At 33.3% G+C, this 18,474-nt stretch overlaps 1 protein-coding gene across 21 annotated transcripts; it reads left to right on the top strand.

The window, feature by feature from the left end:
- Window positions 1–203: 203 nt before the first annotated feature.
- LOC112778354 (uncharacterized) lies at window positions 204–17,718 on the top strand. 21 transcript variants are annotated; one of them, XM_072227587.1, is made up of 13 exons: window positions 335–650; window positions 2,721–2,809; window positions 3,470–3,535; window positions 4,685–4,769; window positions 4,855–4,906; window positions 5,019–5,125; window positions 5,210–5,342; window positions 6,236–6,365; window positions 6,451–6,772; window positions 7,016–7,139; window positions 8,084–8,231; window positions 8,348–8,485; window positions 10,172–10,440. In XM_072227587.1, exons 9-10 carry the CDS (start codon window positions 6,488–6,490, stop codon window positions 7,091–7,093), a joined length of 363 nt encoding a protein of 120 aa, XP_072083688.1. In that variant the 5' UTR covers window positions 335–650; window positions 2,721–2,809; window positions 3,470–3,535; window positions 4,685–4,769; window positions 4,855–4,906; window positions 5,019–5,125; window positions 5,210–5,342; window positions 6,236–6,365; window positions 6,451–6,487; the 3' UTR covers window positions 7,094–7,139; window positions 8,084–8,231; window positions 8,348–8,485; window positions 10,172–10,440. The 21 variants fall into 21 exon arrangements, 20 of the variants coding, with proteins under 20 accessions (XP_072083694.1, XP_072083704.1, XP_072083705.1 ...); XM_072227592.1 differs by having other exon boundaries at window positions 362–650; window positions 4,685–4,760; window positions 4,855–4,902; XM_072227591.1 differs by having other exon boundaries at window positions 362–650; window positions 4,685–4,760.
- Window positions 17,719–18,474: the final 756 nt, after the last annotated feature.

Here is an 18,474-nt window from a genome sequence, read left to right as displayed (position 1 = left end):
AAATGTGTGCCCCAAATCAAAGAAATTGTTGGCGTAATGATCAAGATATAGTGTTGCCTAAATCAAACTCAGTCTCATACTAAGAGAGTTTACTATTAGAATAAAAGTTATATAATATTAGTTAAGACACTATAGGATAGGCGGAGGATAGCGGCTAAAAAATTCCGGCCGTTTATCTAACCATCGCAAATATTAGAGATCGCGGCAATTGACACCATGTGCCGTAGAATCTGATTGATTAGCAGCTATTTCTTGAACAATCGCCACTAATCAGGACCTTAATCCTATTATTATTATTATTATTATTATTATCAAAACACTAACACCATCATATATACTACTCCCCCTTTGAAAAACACTCACCGCGCTCTTTTCTTTTGTTATACACTCCCCCACCAGCCCTAACCCTCAGCCCTGACTCCCTATGCCCTCCATCCGTCGAAGCACTTGCCTCTAGAAGCTCTCACCTCACGCAGCCCTCGTCTGTAGCAGCTCTCGCCGTTGAAGGTCTGCTCATCTCCTCGCGTCGCCAGAAGGCCGTTTCGGAGTTGCTGGTCGCGATGCCGTCTCTGCTCTCTTCGTGAAGCCCGTACCTGTCCTCGTCGTCATCATCGGTTTGGATCTGCTGCTGGCTCGTCTTCCCGTCTCCGGTAAGCACTCATCCCTAATTATTCAGTTGCGTTTTTTTTCCTTGTTAATTTTCATAATTGTTGTTGGGTTTGATTCTGACTTCTAACATAATTTCATGGATTCTAAGGTAATTCTAGTGGATATTTGATTTTGAATTAATTTTATGGCTATTGGATTGAAATTTGGGATGTTCTTCTAGTTGCTGTTTTTATTCTGATTTTGCGTTGATATATTTGAAATTGTTAATTTTCATCATTGTTGTTGTCTCGTATTCTATTTTTATTATGTTTTTATATATTGAAATTGATTAGCTACAAAAGCGAATTCTATATAATCTGTAGTGTATAATACACATAGACATTCTACTTTCCGAATTTCAATTTTTTAGTCATTTGTGAATCTACAAAAGAAGGTGTGCATTTGAGTTCAATTTTCGCAATTACGTATTAAAACTCTTTCAAATTCATATCTCCCTGTTCTCTTGAATGTGATATAGCTGTGAAAAATTCCGGGAGATGCATGCTCAACTTTAATATCTGCATAACATCTCTCTTTAACAAGGAGAAAGTGATACTTGTGCTTTGTTAGGATCAAATTCATCATGTGATTACTTTTGGATTATTCTAAATGCTCTATGAATGCTTGTTATAGTTAGTCTTATAATAACTTGCTACATGTCTCCTTACTTTTGTTTTGAACTATCTGAAGAGGATTACTTAACTTTTAGTAGATTCTAGTTGTTATTTCAGGGCAAGATATAATTCTAATTGGAATTTTAGTTTATTCTCACACACCTCACAAATCCATGAAAGCCATTAGTTTGGACTTTGGAGTTTGGTTTAAGCTTTATGCGTGTCAATAATTTCTTGTTTGTTGGTGTACACTGTACTAAGTACTAACAATACTTGTAAGCAGCACATATCTTTAATTAATTTAACTGTTTCATTTAGTGTTTGAGATTTATTGTATCAAGTTTTCTATCTCTGTTTGAGATTCTTGTTGGGAGTGTTTTAAGATTTGCATTGGCTGGTGGCCTTTCTTGTGCCCTCTCTTGTGACAATACCTTGGTTTCTGCTGAGAAGAATTTTTATCCATTTGATGCCAGTATCCAAGTTGCATATATGATAATACAGAATTCTCAAGAAGATTTTAGTTGAGGAATAAAAGAAATAAATATAACAATTCTCTTAAGTATATTCCTATTAGTATATTCACATACTCCTTGAAAGAGGAGCAAAACTGTAGAGTTCTATAATTTATTTGAATTTTTTTTCTTTTCTTTTTTTTATAAATTATTATATCTTTGGAGGTTTTCATTGATTGTGTAGTTTGAATACTAAATATGCTTTTTTGTGGTAAAAAATACTAAGTAACTAAGTGAAATATGTAATGACATATTCATATTTCATTGTGCACACAATTGTTCAAGTATTGATTGTGTCATCATGACCCACTGAGCTAATCAACTTATTCTTATTTTGTTGAAGACTTTTTTTTAAAATAATCCAAATTCTAATGTGTTATAAAACTAGCCAGCTAGTACAATAAAGGAGTATGATTACATTAAAATATATAATTGCTTTAAGTGATTATTTAACGGTTTAATAATTTTTATGCTTTCCCAAGCCAATAATTCTCACTTTGTTAGCTGTTTATGTCCATTTTCAACGTGCCCATTAACCATACTCAATTATATTTTGGTACTTTAATTTGTTTTGTACAATAAAAAAAAGAAGAAGAAACAAGTGTTATGAGATGTTGAGAACTATGTCTTTTTTTGAGATGGAAATGTTCCATCTGTTGTTGTCTTTGGAAATTTTTTGTGCTAAGATTAATGCCATGTCTTCATGTATATTGATTCTCAAGATGGTAATGTACTACAAGATTCTCTATCTTATTTATTATTGTGGATCATTTTCTTTAAGGTATAGCTAATCTTAATTTTGTGTATTAATCTGGTTCTATTAATGTTTGTTGATCTTAGTCTAGACTTGATCTAATAGTATATATGATCCTTTTCTACTTAATTGAAAATATGATGTGGGTTTTTTGGATTTTTGGGCAACTAAACACAATTATATACTTTTCAGGTAGTGAGGGTATTGAGATTTATTCAAAAGGGCAGTGAAACATATGTTGATAAATGGAAGGCAGTTTCTATACTGGTGCTACACTTCAGGTTTGTCATTTGTATCACTTTTTTACCTTATGATAATAGAATTTAGTTGAGACCTTCACAAATTTTACCAATCTTATTTACAAGTTTTGTTCCTTGACTTTTGAATTAGTTTGTCTGCTCATCAAATCTTTTACATATAGGAGTGTGTGATGATTGTAGACACTTTATCCATTATAATTTAGGAATGTCACATCATTCTTTTCATTGTATATTTTATATGCTGCTCACTACAAATGAATATAACTGGAGAGTTTCTCACTCGTCATTTTTTTGACATATTGTAATTTATTTTCTCTTCTATTTACTTACTACTTGTTTGCTCTTATTTTTCTCTTTTAACATTGGGAGAAATAATTTAAAAATTCTTTCTCTTGTTTCTCAAATTGGTGTTTCTTTTGGAATTGAGCAATCTCCTTTTTATTTCTAATTTGTGTAAAATATGATAAAGGCAACCTCTCTTGGCAGCAGTTTCATTTAAATATGCCTTGAATAAGTACCCTGTTTATAAATAATGTAGATGGTACATCATTCTTCTCCATCTAGTGAAACTGGAATGCTAGTTGTGGACTCTGCGATAAGCATGTTGTTACTCAGAATTTTAATCTTTTATAGGGTGAAATCCATTTCAAAATTTTCGGGCTTAATCCTTGGCTTGTTTAGGTGCCAGGCGGTCCAGCTAATAAACATTTGGAACTAGACGATGTGCTTGTTCGTGTCAATAGAAAAGTAAGTGTGTCATGATACACAATTTTAGTACATCACAAAATCATATAGTTCTTTCCAGTACATCACATCAGATCATTTCATATTATGTCATATAATCATATAATTCTTTCAACAATTTTTTTTAGGTTTAGCAGTAGTTTCATAAATTATGTGATGAGTTTAGTCATGACCTATGATCTTATTCGTCATATCAAGTAAATCTTTATGTTTCATTCTTATATTATTTTTGAATGTGTATTTTACTACTGACATTTTGTTTCTAAGATATCATTATCTTGATTTGTTATTTACTTTATTCGTGATATTTTATCCATCTTTAGGTTGTTCTTATTTATGCATTTATCTAGATGTAGAAGCAATATAATTGAGCAACTTTACAAAGCCAATTTTTTAAATATAATTGTGAAAATTATGGGGGTTATAAACTTCTGTAATATACAATTTTTTTTAAAATTGCATTCAGGATTGCGGCGGTTTTTGACCGCCGGTAAAGATGGGGTCAATCCTGACACTTGTATATTGCCGCAAAATATTGAATCAGCGGCGGTTATACCAGCGGTTGCTAGAAACCGCCGCGAAATCAAATGTCCACCCCAATAACCAGGGCGGTTTTTCAAACTGCTGGTATTGTGTTTTGCGGTGATTTAAAACCGTCGCTAATAGCAAAAAAACCGCTGTTATTCTCCGTTTGTGTTGTAGTGAGCCGTAAATTTATAATACTAGTTAAGCCCTGTATACATTCATTTTGTAAACATATATAAAAGAAATTGGCTTCTACTTTAGAACTAAACTAATACTAATTAGATGTTAATATTAACTAATGTAAATTATAATTATGAATTTGGAAGTCAAGTTTGAAAATTGAAATTTGATGAATTAATTTAAATGTAACATCAAATTTTAGGATCTATATTAAGGATTAACTTGAACAAACTATTTGTTTCGTAATGGATCTTCTTTTTTAATTAGTTAGTTTCACTTGGCTATATCTCTAGTTGGTTTGTTAGCGAAACCTTAAAAGTAGATCTAAATTGTGCAATAATGTTTATTATTGTTTTTTTATCGATAACTATCGCTTTTAAATATTTTAACTAGTTATATTTTAAATATTTTAATAATACTTTTTTTAATTTATTTTTTATTTGATAGATAATCATGGCACCAAAAGATAGAAGTGGACGAATAATACGAAACACTCATATCAATCAATCTCAGCTTTCCTTGCGTAGGCCAAGTATACATTTGCCGTTAAATTTATTTTACATTAACACCTCTTGATTTAGGAAATATGATGTATGCTTTTTTTTTATTGAGTTTAGGTGAGCAAACTGTTGACATTAATTCTTCTCAACCATCGATACATGTGTGTAGGTATCTAGTTGTACTATACATTTTAGCTATATATCTTCATTGTGATTTAATTACTCCTAGGCGAGGAAGTAGTTTTATCATATCTAATTTTTTTTTGTCTTTTTTTGTTTAGGTCAACAGAGCAATAATAATGATGAACCTCATCTTACACAATTGAATGTGGGATCAGCATCACAACCATCCCCACAATTTTATCACAACGATCACCACAATTAGATGGTGTGATTTACTTCAGCTGCTAAATGTTTACATATTCACAAATAACTACACATCTAATTGAAGATTGTCTCTTATTCATTGTAGGTGCGAATTCGTCTGACGCATCTGCTTTAGACGCAGAAGATAATGAGTTACCTAATGTTGGACAATCAAGTGTGCATACTAAAATTAGGAGTAACGGGAAGATGGTAATAGCTATAGAGAAAAGCGATAAACCGTAAGTAGTTATACTATTATTTTGACTTTACTATATCCGCATACTTTTTACTTAAAATAAAAAAGAAGGGTATCACTAAGTGCAGTATCTTTAATTTATTAGTTTATTACTAGATTTATTAAAATTGACCCAATCTGTACCTACTTATTTTTTTCATGCAATCACAAATGATCACAAAGGTATGTTTGCTGTTAGAGTCTTATATATGTGTCATTTATGTTATAATATTTATTAATTTATTATATTTATTTTTATAAAATAAACAAAAAAATAAATATAAATATGTGGATATTCTTCTTCTTTGCAAAACATTGGTATTAATCTAAGCTTAAGTTCACGACACAAAATGCATTTCACTAAAGTCCAAAACATATGGCCATTTCAGATCACTATGGAGAAATTTATCAGTATATAGTTTCAAAGAAATAAAGCATTACTTTTCTTATATATCCTTTGATCCAGTATTATCACTTCTGCCCAATTAGTAACTCAATCCCTGCATTTAGTGTTATATTGGATGAATGGATGTGCATATTTCTTGTATTCCTTTCATCTTATTTTTGTCAAAATAGCAAACATAAATACGGATAACAGCAGCTCAATAAAAATGGTATGTGACCAGCAGTTAATACATGCCTTATGAATAAACTAAATATTTTCTCTGATTATTACTTGTTTTTTTTCTGATGTGTTCTTAATTTAATTGATGCAGTTATTTTTTCTCAATTTAGTTGATGCACTCTTGGGAGCTTTACATTCTTATGATCTATGTTATTTTCATGAATTATTTTAAAGTTTTGGGTAGTATAGCTAAGTCTAGAATTTGTTGTTGCTTTAATGATATATGTTGTTGTGTTAAATTATTTTTGATAATTGTGTATTTTTTAATGTAGGAAGAGATTTACAGATCATACGGTAACTCGAGACATTATGAAAGATTTGTTAAGTGAGATGCCTTCTCCAGCACCAAGATGGCAGGATTATTGTCCAAATATGAAGGACGAGTTGTTTAAAGGTTTCCTGGTAAGTAATTATAATGTTGCTTCAATGCGATTTTAAGAGATAATTGGATTGAGTAGTTACTAAGTCTTTCAATCTTTCAATTTAGAAAAAAACATGAATTTGCATCAAATTATGATAAGGCTATGGCAAGAACTGTTTGGAATAGGACAATGCTTGATCGCTATCCTGATATTTTGAAAAAAGCAAAGGAAAGAACTTTTAAGGAGGCAAACTCAACTAGTATTGACATTAAGGGTCATGGACCTAAAGCAATGAAAGTTGATGTTTGGAATGGCTTAGTTGATCACTGGTTAGATTCAAAGTGGAAAAACAAGTCTGTGGCTGGTCAAAAAAATAGGGCTGCTATACCTGCTCATAAACTACACAATGCAGGGTCTATCAGTTTTGGCGAACACAAGAAAAGAAAGGTATAAAGAAAAATATTCCCTATCTCAAATGATTTATGATAGTATATTCTAATAAATGTTGTTACAGGAAGCTAAGTTGAAGCGTAGTGTATCTTTCCTTAAAGTATATGATGATGTTCATAAGAAAAAAAGTGGAGAATATGTTTCTGAAGTATCCAAGAAAATTATTTTAGGTGTCTTTAATTTTGTAGTATAATTTACTTTCAGTTTTCTTAATAATATGTCCTTATTTTTCTGCTGTAGGACTTATATGGAGATGCAATATCACAAAAATATGGAGAAGATTTATTAGATCAACCTGAAGTTGATCCTGACATGTAGACAGAAGTTGCAGGAACCAACAAGAAAGGACAAGTTCATGGGTTATGTAAGCCCCATAAATTTCAAAAAAAAAAAAGAAAATTAAATTATATTATTTCTAATTATAAATTAGAATACTAGATTAAAAATTGATTAGTAAATTGATAATTAAGTAGTATTTTTAAAGTAATTTTAAGAGATTAAATTAAATTTCAAATTTGTACAACATACTTTAATTTTATTAAAATTTACCAAATTTCAATTTACCTAAAATTAATAAATTATTGATTTCATTTTTGTCCCAAATTAAACCCTAATTTGCTAAACACTTCCTAAAACTTTAACCCTAATTACCCCACTCCCTTCAGCCGCCATACCCCTTTCCTTTTCTTCCAAAAACAAACTCACAACACCACACTTAGCAGCAGCCAAAAATCCACAGAAAGAAAGAAAGAGAGGAGAGGGTGCGAATCAGGAGGGAGAAGAAAGGGGGAGAGCGTGCCGGCAAGTCACTGCCGCTCGTCGCGCCGCTGTCTTTGCCGATGAAGGAGGAGCGAGGAGAGTGTGTCACGGAGCAGGGGAAGCTCGCGCGAGTGAGGAGCGTCGCCACCGTCGTCGCGCCGTGCGTCGCCAGCTTCGCTGCACCTCGTCATCACCATCGCCGTCGGACCACCATGGAGTCGTTGCCGTCGAACCGGCGCTGCGAGCTGCTATCGAGCCTCAAGCAGAATCCGATGCGAAGAGAGAGACATAACAACGCGAGGAGAGAGAGAAGGCGTTGTGGGAGTTTCTGCCGCCGCTGCTCTCTCCGCCATCGCCGCTGCCGGAGTCACGAGATGAGGTGGGGAAGGAGACCATTTTCCCTGTTGCTGTTGCAGTCACTGCGCTACTACTGCTATGCTTCATTTTCCTTGTTTTCCTTAATTACCGTAAGTCATTTTTGTTTCTGAACCCCCACTGCCATTGTCATGTTATCCGTTGATTGAGAAGTTTAAGACGTTGATGTTTTAGGATTAAGCTGCTACAACTGTGGACTGTGATGGTTGATGCTCTGAAAGAGTCGTCGCTGCTGGGGCGACTGGAATTACTACTGCCAGTTCTACCGTTGCTACCAATGCTGTTGACTTGCCCCAATTCAAGTTCAGTGTCACTGCCCTAGGTCTAGCCTGTCTCCTGACTCTGTTTCACTTTTATACTCTGAACTGCCTTGGTCTCGTTTATCTATTTATTACGATTTAATTCCATTTTATTTTCGGTATTGCCTTGAATTTTTAGAGTTGTTTCCGCGTTTGATTCCATCAAATTTGATGTTGCTGCTGTTAATACTGCTGATTCTAATGCCATTGCTGCTGTTGCTGTTAATTTGGAATAAGTGGGTTTGTCGCCTTTGATTCTTGAATTCAGCTAGTCGAGGTAGGGGCGCTTTTCTTAAACTTGTTTACTTTTCAGAGTTGTTATAAATCGATATTAATGCGTAAAATACATTTTTGGTGATTTCGTAAGTCTTATGAATTGAATTGAGTTGTTTTGGATGAATGAGGTTATTAGTTGTATTGATTGATTGATCGATTCAGAAAGTTGAATATTCTGATTAGTTGACGGATGTTGTTAAAGTAGTTTTTCTAGAGTTATTGGAAGATATTTAATAACGGCATTTGGTTTAACTTTGGAAATGATTCGATTTTAGGAAAGTTTTAGTATTGAAATTTGATTTGATATTGAACCTGATTTGATATCGGAATTTGATTTTAAAACAAATTTGGAAAGGGCTTGATATTTGAAAACGATTTGTTTATTGAGAATAATTTACTATTTTGGAAATGGGTCGAACAGGGTTTGAGGAACGGTTTGGTTTGAAACTGTTTGAGAAAACCGAGAGTTCTTAATTATTGATTAATGCTGTTGAATGAGATTGATTTAGATTGTGATTTATAGGACTGGTTGATTGGATTCTGGATTTTGCTATTTCCTTGTGTTGAGTGTGGTTGTTGTGAAAATTGTTATTGGGAGTGATTTGACTGATTAACAGGTGTTTGGTTTGGTTTTGGTTGGGACCCGAAAAGGGTGGCAGAATCCGAGTTTTAGAGGAGATGCTGCCGAAATTTTATAAAATTGGAAGTTTTGTTTGAAGTAATTGTTTAAAAAGATTTAGTTCTTAAACGTTATTTATTTAAGATTGATTTATTTAGAAATGAAAGAATTATGTTTTGGATTGAGATTGTTGATTAACGGAAAGAAGGATAATGAGGATTGATTTGAAATATGATTTTAAAATGAATTTGGAAATGGGATATGGATTGATGAATGATGATGATATTGAAAATGGCTTAGATATTGATGAATGATGAATGAATTGTTTATATGGCTTATGAATTTGAAATATCTGAGATACGAGGTTCCCTGGATTAAGTGCCGTGGCTTGCCACCACGTGTACCAGGTTGAAAACTCGATACTCTGTTGACCCTACGACGTAAGTGTGACCGGGCACTATATAAATTCCCAGGAATGTTACCCCCATTGAGCAATATTGATTATTTGAGAAAAAGCTATGCATAGACTCTTGGGGATGCACGTCGGGGGACGGTCTAAGGACAATTCAGACTTGTCGGGTTGGCTAGATAACCGACAGATGAGTCTCATCAGCCATAGGACAGGCATGCATCATATGCATTTGTATGCTTTGCTTGGGTTTGAACTTGTTTTGGTTTGCCTAATTGCTAAACTGTTCTTAACTGCTACTTGAACTATTTGCTGTAACTGCTACCTACTTGTGTTTTCCTTGTCTGTCTTGCCTGTGTTTGTCCTGGCGTGCTACATTTGAGGATGAACTTTGGTGCTGAATTAATGACTGTGTTGTTTGATTGCATGGTTGGTTTCTGATTGAGATTTTCTTATAAGAAAGGAAAGATTTTGGACTTCTGAAAGATTAAATATTGTTTCTTTGAAAGAGTTTTGAACGATTTCCTATTGGTTTTAAAAGATTCATAAGGCAATGATAATCACTGAGCTTGAAAACAGTTTTCTTATTAAATATCTTCTTATGACAACTTTGAAACTTCGCGGTGAGACCGTGTGGTTAGGTTCTCACCCCCCTACAGCTTTACCTTTTCAGGAACCAGATGAAGAGGCATTAAGAGGAGTTATACTGGGTTTGACTTATATGATGCTGTGTTAATTAGATTATTTTCTTCCCTCATCTTTGTCATTACAAACTTGTAAGAGGGATAGGAATTGTATGTTCTATATGTATATTATTTTATGAGGTATTATGTAAGGAGTCTTGTACATGAATCTATGCCTGCTTGTATTTTTCTTAAGATAAAGTGTTTATTTTCATTTAATAATAAAAAAAAAAGAAATCAGCGAATACAGTGTCGAGTCAGGCTCCTATTTTAGTATTTAGTATGTAAAGCAGTCGTAATACTTCTTTCTATCAGAGTGGCGCAGCCAGAAGCGTGACTTCTGATAGTGAGGGTGTTACATTGTGGTATCAGAGCAGTTCATCCTAATTAGAGCCTTGGGGATGGACTGACCATGCTTCATTGCATTCTCTGAGTGTCTGTCATGTTGTAGGTCTTGTCCAAGTAACAAGAATTAGAATTTTATGCACATGACTGCCTATTAATCAACACTGTTAGCTTACCGTTGCATATCTGTTGATGTTAAGTCTGGCCAACTTAATGTTGATGGCTTATGTGAACGGGAAAGTTAATAGGTTATTATAGGCGAAAAAGAATTGAGAAGTAATGGTTAATGCGAGTCACGTGGTTCGCGGATGCTAGGGTTCGCTTTTCGTGCTTGGTTTCGATTTATGATTCTTGTTTACGTCGCTTAGGTTGGCATATCGTTTCTTTTTTGTTTACTATCCTCATTAAAGTTTTTTGACTCGGATTCCTTTCTTGAATCATCATTGATCATTCTCCAACCGTATTTCATTATTCGTCCATAATCTTATTTGATTGTATTCTTAAGAATTTGTTTGAGTCTTTTAAAAACATCTGTCTTTACCATTGATTATATTCTTCTTCAAGAATCCTGTGCTCATTGATTTGAACTTGAACTTGTTTTGGCATAATGTATGATCTTTAAATCTTGAGCGATTTGAACCTTGAAGATTATGATTCGAACTAAGCTAACTTTGTAAATTGATACTTTTGCTTCATGTCTAATGTATACCTTAAACTTACCATATTCTTGATTACCTTCCAAATTCTCGGCATCATAAAATCCTGACCTTGAATTTCTCTACGTAATCTGTGTATCTCCTTGACGTAATCTGAGCTCATTTTGGATTGGAAAAGTTTTGAATTGATCTTTTTCTTACTTAATTGTGTTTCCCAATCATCTTTCAAAATTTTGGATAAGATTACTTTTAAGTTTAGCATATACTTTTCTACATGGATTCTAAAATTTCTTTATATGGTTTAAATCTGTTTATCTGTAAAGCTTCACCTATTCTTCTATAGAAAACAATTTCTACTTTGCATTTCCTTCATTTACTACAACTTGATTTATTTTCAACCTTATCACAGTTTTTAAACGTACTTTTATGTGATTTTACATCCTAGTATCTTTCAAGATTCTCAAAAAAATAAAATAAAAATAAAATAAAAATAAAAATAAATAAAAATAAATAAATAAATAAATAATAAAATACTAAAGCAAAATAAAATAAAATTTTATTCATAGCCCAATTAAATTTTATTTTACAAACTTTGCATATTTTATTTTAACTACGATTGTTTTGATGTAATACCTTATTTAAACTTTTTGTATTTCTTTTGAGAAAATGAATTCATTCCTTCCTTAGATTATCCATTTTTTGTAAACACTACCATTGATTTTTAGTCTTCTTTTCCCCTCAGCTCAAAATCCGGTTTAAATAAAAGTACCATTCTTTTTCTTGATTCTTCCTATCGAAGTTCTTAAATTCAAAATTCTTTCTTAGGATTACAACTTTATTTCCTAACTTATGTTTTTATGCAAATTCTTATTTGATTACCTAAAAAGTCTTTCAAAATTTTCGATGAAAAATTTTATCCTTAGTCTAACTAATTTTCATTTCACAAATCTTGCATAATCTAGTTCAACTTGAATTTGTTGTAGCATGACGTAATATTTACGTTTTTGATGATTCTCTTGAATTTTGTAACAATTGCCCTGTTTTCCTCTATGGTTTCTATTGGCGTCCTTTGAAATTAAAATTTTCCTAATTCCATTTTGATTCTCCCTTTCGGCATACTTCATGACTTTTGATCATTCTTATTTGTTGGTGGTTTGAACCATTTTGAAGAAGTTTTGAATTCTTTTGAAGAAATTTAAGTTTTGAATCAACTTTTTAAGTTATTGAGTTCCTTTTTAGTGCATCTTAATATTATTGAACATCCTTATAAAGTTGTGACTTCAAGTATATTATTGGAGTTTTGTTTTAAACATTTTTAAACAAGTTTTGATTTATTCTTATGCAAAGTTGTCCCTGACTTTGAATTGTCTTACTTGAGCAGTGCCTCTCTTTGATGTGATTTGAACTTGTTTCGGGGCGATATAACCGTTTATTAAAATTTTAATAAAATCGCTTTCAATTCAGCCTACACTCCTTTACTTTTATATTCTAAAAATTCCTGTATATGATTTAAACCTGTTCGATTGTAATGCATCATCTTTTCTTTTATGAGTAAAACTTTTTGTCAAGTTTTCTTTCAACAAGATTGTAGTTTTCATACATGCTTGAAAAAGAGAAAATACAATTTAGCTCTTAGCCAAATTAATCTTTCCATTTACAAAGTTTGTGTAATCTATTTCCATTTGAATTTATATTGAAATAATGCCACATTTATACTTTTATTAATCTTTTGAAGAATGTTTGTTACCCATTTTCTCTTTCAGAACATGAAATGATTTCCCCTTAAGTTTTCCATTCTTTACAAACAATGCATTCGAAAATATTTTTAAACCATACTCAAGTTCTATAAACTTTGTTTTTGGTTTGGATATTCTTCTTCTGTAAACCTTATATTTTTTAATTGAGCTTGAATTCGTTTCAAAATACTGTGTTGTTTTTCATCTTATTGATCCTATCGAATCCCTTCGACTCAAGAGTTACCCTTAAAGTTATCAGTTGATCCTTTTTCCAACATTCTTCATTACTTATTTATCCTTGTCCACTTGTGATTTCAACAATTCTTTCAAATTCTTGCGAACACGATCCTTACTACTTTTCCTTCTTTTCTAAGGTCTGTTATCCTTCTGAGTATACTCAAGATTAGTTTTGATATCTTGTGTACCTATTGGACTTAGTAAACAACACATTAATTCTTTGGGGTACGTTTGGTGGATGCAAAAGGTGAAATTTGTAAATGTACGATGTTGCAGGGAGTTGTGGAACCTTATTTCATGTGAAAGGATTTTGTTGATGTCGGGTTTGTGACCATTAAGATTTGCAAAGTGTTTGATGTGGTTGAAAACCTTCAGATGAGTTTTTCGATGAAGTACGATTGAGGATGGAGAGAATAAGTTAAGTTAAAGTTTGAATAATTGAATCTCTGAAGTTGGTGTGAGATCAAATGCGAACGTTAAGCACGTTGTTTTAATCCTAACCCGTTTTATAACCTTTTATCGCCTTATTTTACTATCACATGTTTGAAACAAATCATTTTGTGCATCAAGCCTATCTTGTAACCTTGTTTCACATCATACTTATACCCTTCATATTTTTATATGAAAATCCTGGTATTTGAAACTATATGTATATATAATGAGAACTTTTCGCCTTTTCTTTAAATAAGTTCAAGAGGAGTACTATGAAAATCTCTTTTATTTTGTATCAATTTTCGAGGACGAAAATTTTTATAAGGTGAGTAGGATGTAAGACCCATAAATTTCAAAAAAAAAAAAGAAAATTATATTATATTATTTCTAATTATAAATTAGAATACTAGATTAAAAATTGATTAGTAAATTGATAATTAATTAGTATTTTTAAAGTAATTTTAAGAGATTAAATTAGATTTCAAATTTGTACAACATACTTTAATTTTATTAAAATTTACCAAATTTCAATTTACCTAAAATTAATAAATTATTGATTTCATTTTTGTCCCAAATTAAACCCTAATTTGCTAAACACTTCCTAAAACTTTAACCCTAATTACCCCACTCCCTTCAGCCGCCATACCCCTTTCCTTTTCTTCCAAAAACAAACTCACAACACCACACTTAGCAGCAGCCAAAAATCCACAGAAAGAAAGAAAGAGAGGAGAGGGTGCGAATCAGGAGGGAGAAGAAAGGGGGAAAGCGTGCCGGCAAGTCACTGCCGCTCGTCGCGCCGTTGTCTTTGCCGATGAAGGAGGAGCGAGGAGAGTGTGTCACGGAGCAGGGGAAGCTTGCGCGAGTGAGGAGCATCGCCACCGTCGTCGCGCCGTGCGCCGCCAGCTTCGCTGCACCTCGTCATCACCATCGCCGTCGGACCACCATGGAGTCGTTGCCGTCGAACCGGCGCTGCGAGCTGCTATCGAGCCTCAAGCAGAATCTGATGCGAAGAGAGAGAGACATAACAACGCGAGGAGAGAGAGAAGGCATTGCGGGAGTTTCTGCCGCCGCTGCTCTCTCCGCCATCGCCGCTGCCGGAGTCACGAGATGAGGTGGGGAAGGAGACCATTTTCCCTGTTGCTGTTGCAGTCACTGCGCTACTACTGCTACGCTTCATTTTCCTTGTTTTCCTTAATTACCGTAAGTCATTTTTGTTTCTGAACCCCCACTGCTATTGTCATGTTATCCGTTGATTGAGAAGTTTAAGATGTTGATGTTTTAGGATTAAGCTGCTACAACTGTGGACTGTGATGGTTGATGCTCTGAAAGAGTCGTCGCTGCTGGGGTGACTGGAATTACTACTGCCAGTTCTACCGTTGCTACAAATGCTGTTGACTTTCCCCAATTCAAGTTCAGTGTCACTGCCCTAGGTCTAGCCTGTCTTCTGACTCTGTTTCACTTTTATACTCTGAACTGCCTTGGTCTCGTTTATCTATTTATTACGATTTAATTCCATTTTATTTTCGGTATTGCCTTGAATTTTTAGAGTTGTTTCCGCGTTTGATTCCATCAAATTTGATGTTGCTGCTGTTAATACTGCTGATTCTAATGCCATTGCTGCTGTTGCTGTTAATTTGGAATAAGTGGGTTTGTCGCCTTTGATTCTTGAATTCAGCTAGTCGAGGTAGGGGCGCTTTTCTTAAACTTGTTTACTTTCCAGAGTTGTTATAAATCAATATTAATGCGTAAAATACATTTTTGGTGATTTCGTAAGTCTTATGAATTGAATTGAGTTGTTTTGGATGAATGAGGTTATTAGTTGTATTGATTGATTGATTGATTCAGAAAGTTGAATATTCTGATTAGTTGACGGATGTTGTTAAAGTAGTTTTTCTAGAGTTATTGGAAGATATTTAATAACGGCATTTGGTTTAACTTTGGAAATGATTCGATTTTAGGAAAGTTTTAGTATTGAAATTTGATTTGATATTGAACCTGATTTGATATCGGAATTTGATTTTAAAACAAATTTGGAAAGGGCTTGATATTTGAAAACGATTTGTTCATTGAGAATAATTTACTATTTTGGAAATGGGTCGAATAGGGTTTGAGGAACGGTTTGGTTTGAAACTGTTTGAGAAAACCGAGAGTTCTTAATTATTGATTAATGCTGTTGAATGAGATTGATTTAGATTGCGATTTATAGGACTGGTTGATTGGATTCTGGATTTTGCTATTTCCTTGTGTTGAGTGTGGTTGTTGTGAAAATTGTTATTGGGAGTGATTTGACTTATTATCAGGTGTTTGGTTTGGTTTTGGTTGGGACCCGAAAAGGGTGGCAGAATCCGAGTTTTAGAGGAGATGCTGCCGAAATTTTATAAAATTGGAAGTTTTGTTTGAAGTAATTGTTTAAAAAGATTTAGTTCTTAAACGTTATTTATTTAAGATTGATTTATTTAGAAATGAAAGAATTATGTTTTGGATTGAGATTGTTGATTAACGGAAAGAAGAATGATGAGGATTGATTTGAAATATGATTTTAAAATGAATTTGGAAATGGGATATGGATTGATGAATGATGATGATATTGAAAATGGCTTAGATATTGATGAATGATGAATGAATTGTTTATATGGCTTATGAATTTGAAATATCTGAGATACGAGGTTCCCTGGATTAAGTGTCGTGGCTTGCCACCACGTGTACCAGGTTGAAAACTCGATACTCTATTGACCCTACGACGTAAGTGTGACCGGGCACTATATAAATTCCCGGGAATGTTACCCCCATTGAGCAATATTGATTATTTGAGAAAAAGCTATGCATAGACTCTTGGGGATGCACGTCGGGGGACGGTCTAAGGACAATTCAGACTTGTCGGGTTGGCTGGATAACCGACAGATGAGCCTCATCAGCCATAGGACAGGCATGCATCATATGCATTTGTATGCTTTGCTTGGGTTTGAACTTGTTTTGGTTTGCCTAATTGCTAAACTGTTCTTAACTGCTACTTGAACTATTTGCTGTAACTACTACCTACTTGTGTTTTCCTTGTCTGTCTTGCCTGTGTTTGTCCTGGCGTGCTACATTTGAGGATGAACTTTGGTGCTGAATTAATGACTGTGTTGTTTGATTGCATGGTTGGTTTCTGATTGAGATTTTCTTATAAGAAAGGAAAGATTTTGGACTTCTGAAAGATTAAATATTGTTTCTTTGAAAGAGTTTTGAACGATTTCCTATTAGTTTTAAAAGATTCATAAGGCAATGATAATCACTGAGCTTGAAAACAGTTTTCTTATTATATATCTTCTTATGACAACTTTGAAACTTCGCGGTGAGACCGTGTGGTTAGGTTCTCACCCCCCTACAGCTTTACCTTTTCAGGAACCAAATGAAGAGGCATTAAGTAGAGTTATACTGGGTTTGACTTATATGCTACTGTGTTAATTAGATTATTTTCTTCCCTCATCTTTGTCATTACAAACTTGTAAGAGGGATAGGAATTGTATGTTCTATATGTATATTATTTTATGAGGTATTATGTAAGGAGTCTTGTACATGAATCTATGCCTGCTTGCATTTTTCTTAAGATAAAGTGTTTATTTTCATTTAATAAAAAAAAAAAAATCAGCGAATACAGTGTCGAGTCAGGCTCCTATTTTAGTATTTAGTATGTAAAGCAGTCGTAATACTTCTTTCTATCAGAGTGGCGCAGCCGGAAGCGTGACTTCTGATAGTGAGGGTGTTACAGGTTAGGCCGCAGTCTAGATATTGGTATTTGTGATCATAGAGATGTGCCATTACCAGAAGATACAGGTGTTTCTACAGTCAAACCAATTTCACAAGCGGACATCACTGAAGCTATTAAAGAAGCATTGCCTGGTGCTATAAATGCAGTGTTGCCTAGTGTTGTAAATGAAGCTATACAGAGTAATCTATTGTCTCTCCTTTCTAAGATTCCAAGATTCCCTCAAGAAAAGGACCATTAGAGTGATTTTGCTGGCAATAATATTAATTAGGTAGCTTATGTTAATGCATTTTGTTAGGCTTAGCTTATTTAGGTAGTTTATTTGTTTGATAGATAATTGATAGGGCAATTTGTTTCATTTTCAGGTTTTATGGAAGTTATTGTTACTTTTATTGGTAGTTTACCTAGTTGAAAAATAATTATTTGGATTGATTTTTAGAGTTACTGATATTGTTAGATTTAGCTTGTTTTGGTATTTTATTTGTGAAGTGCTTATGTTGAAAATGTTGCATTAGACTTTTATTTTAATAAATATGTTGGGTTTGAATTTTTTTAAATATATATAATTTTGATGAACTAATTTTATTTGTATGCATTATAATCTTAGTTCAATCACTAAAAAAAATATGATGTTTATTTTAGTATAGCGACAAAACTGGAATCCTAACCGATATTCTAGAAAAATTAGCGACATACTCACTGTTAATGATGGTGACAAATAAAAGACTATATTGCGATTGAAATATTTGTGAGATACCTATAGATTTGTTACTAGTTTAAAGGAATTTGCGATAGTATTGCAACTAATTGACTACATATTATTTCCTAGCAAATTAGCGACTATTTCATAACTCTACTTTCTCATTTCAAATAGCTTTGGTTTAGCGACAACATTCCTACAAATTTGATTAAGGATTTTCAAAGATTAGCTATAGATTTGCTACAAAATGTGACAAATTTGCGATCATATTAGCGGACAACTTGCGACGAGTTAAGTTCGAAAAATTTTCTCGCTAATTAGCGTCAACTAAGCATTCTATTTCGTCTACGAAACTAGTTTGCATTTAGCGATAAGTCTGCTGCAGTAGAATTTGTCGCTAATTAGCGACTACCGTTTAGTCTATT

The sequence above is a fragment of the Arachis hypogaea genome, chromosome 19 (assembly GCF_003086295.3).
Source record: "Arachis hypogaea cultivar Tifrunner chromosome 19, arahy.Tifrunner.gnm2.J5K5, whole genome shotgun sequence".
NCBI classification, from domain to species: domain Eukaryota; kingdom Viridiplantae; phylum Streptophyta; class Magnoliopsida; order Fabales; family Fabaceae; genus Arachis; species Arachis hypogaea.
This window is presented reverse-complemented; position numbering and strand designations above follow the sequence as displayed.

Bases quoted from the DNA above. Each gene is read 5' to 3' on its own strand.
- LOC112778354 (XM_072227590.1), top strand. From the start codon at position 6,488: ATGGCAAGAACTGTTTGGAATAGGACAATGCTTGATCGCTATCCTGAT. The intron at 6,773-7,015 runs GTATAAAGAAAA...TTTCTGCTGTAG, and splicing joins GCGAACACAAGAAAAGAAAG to GACTTATATGGAGATGCAAT.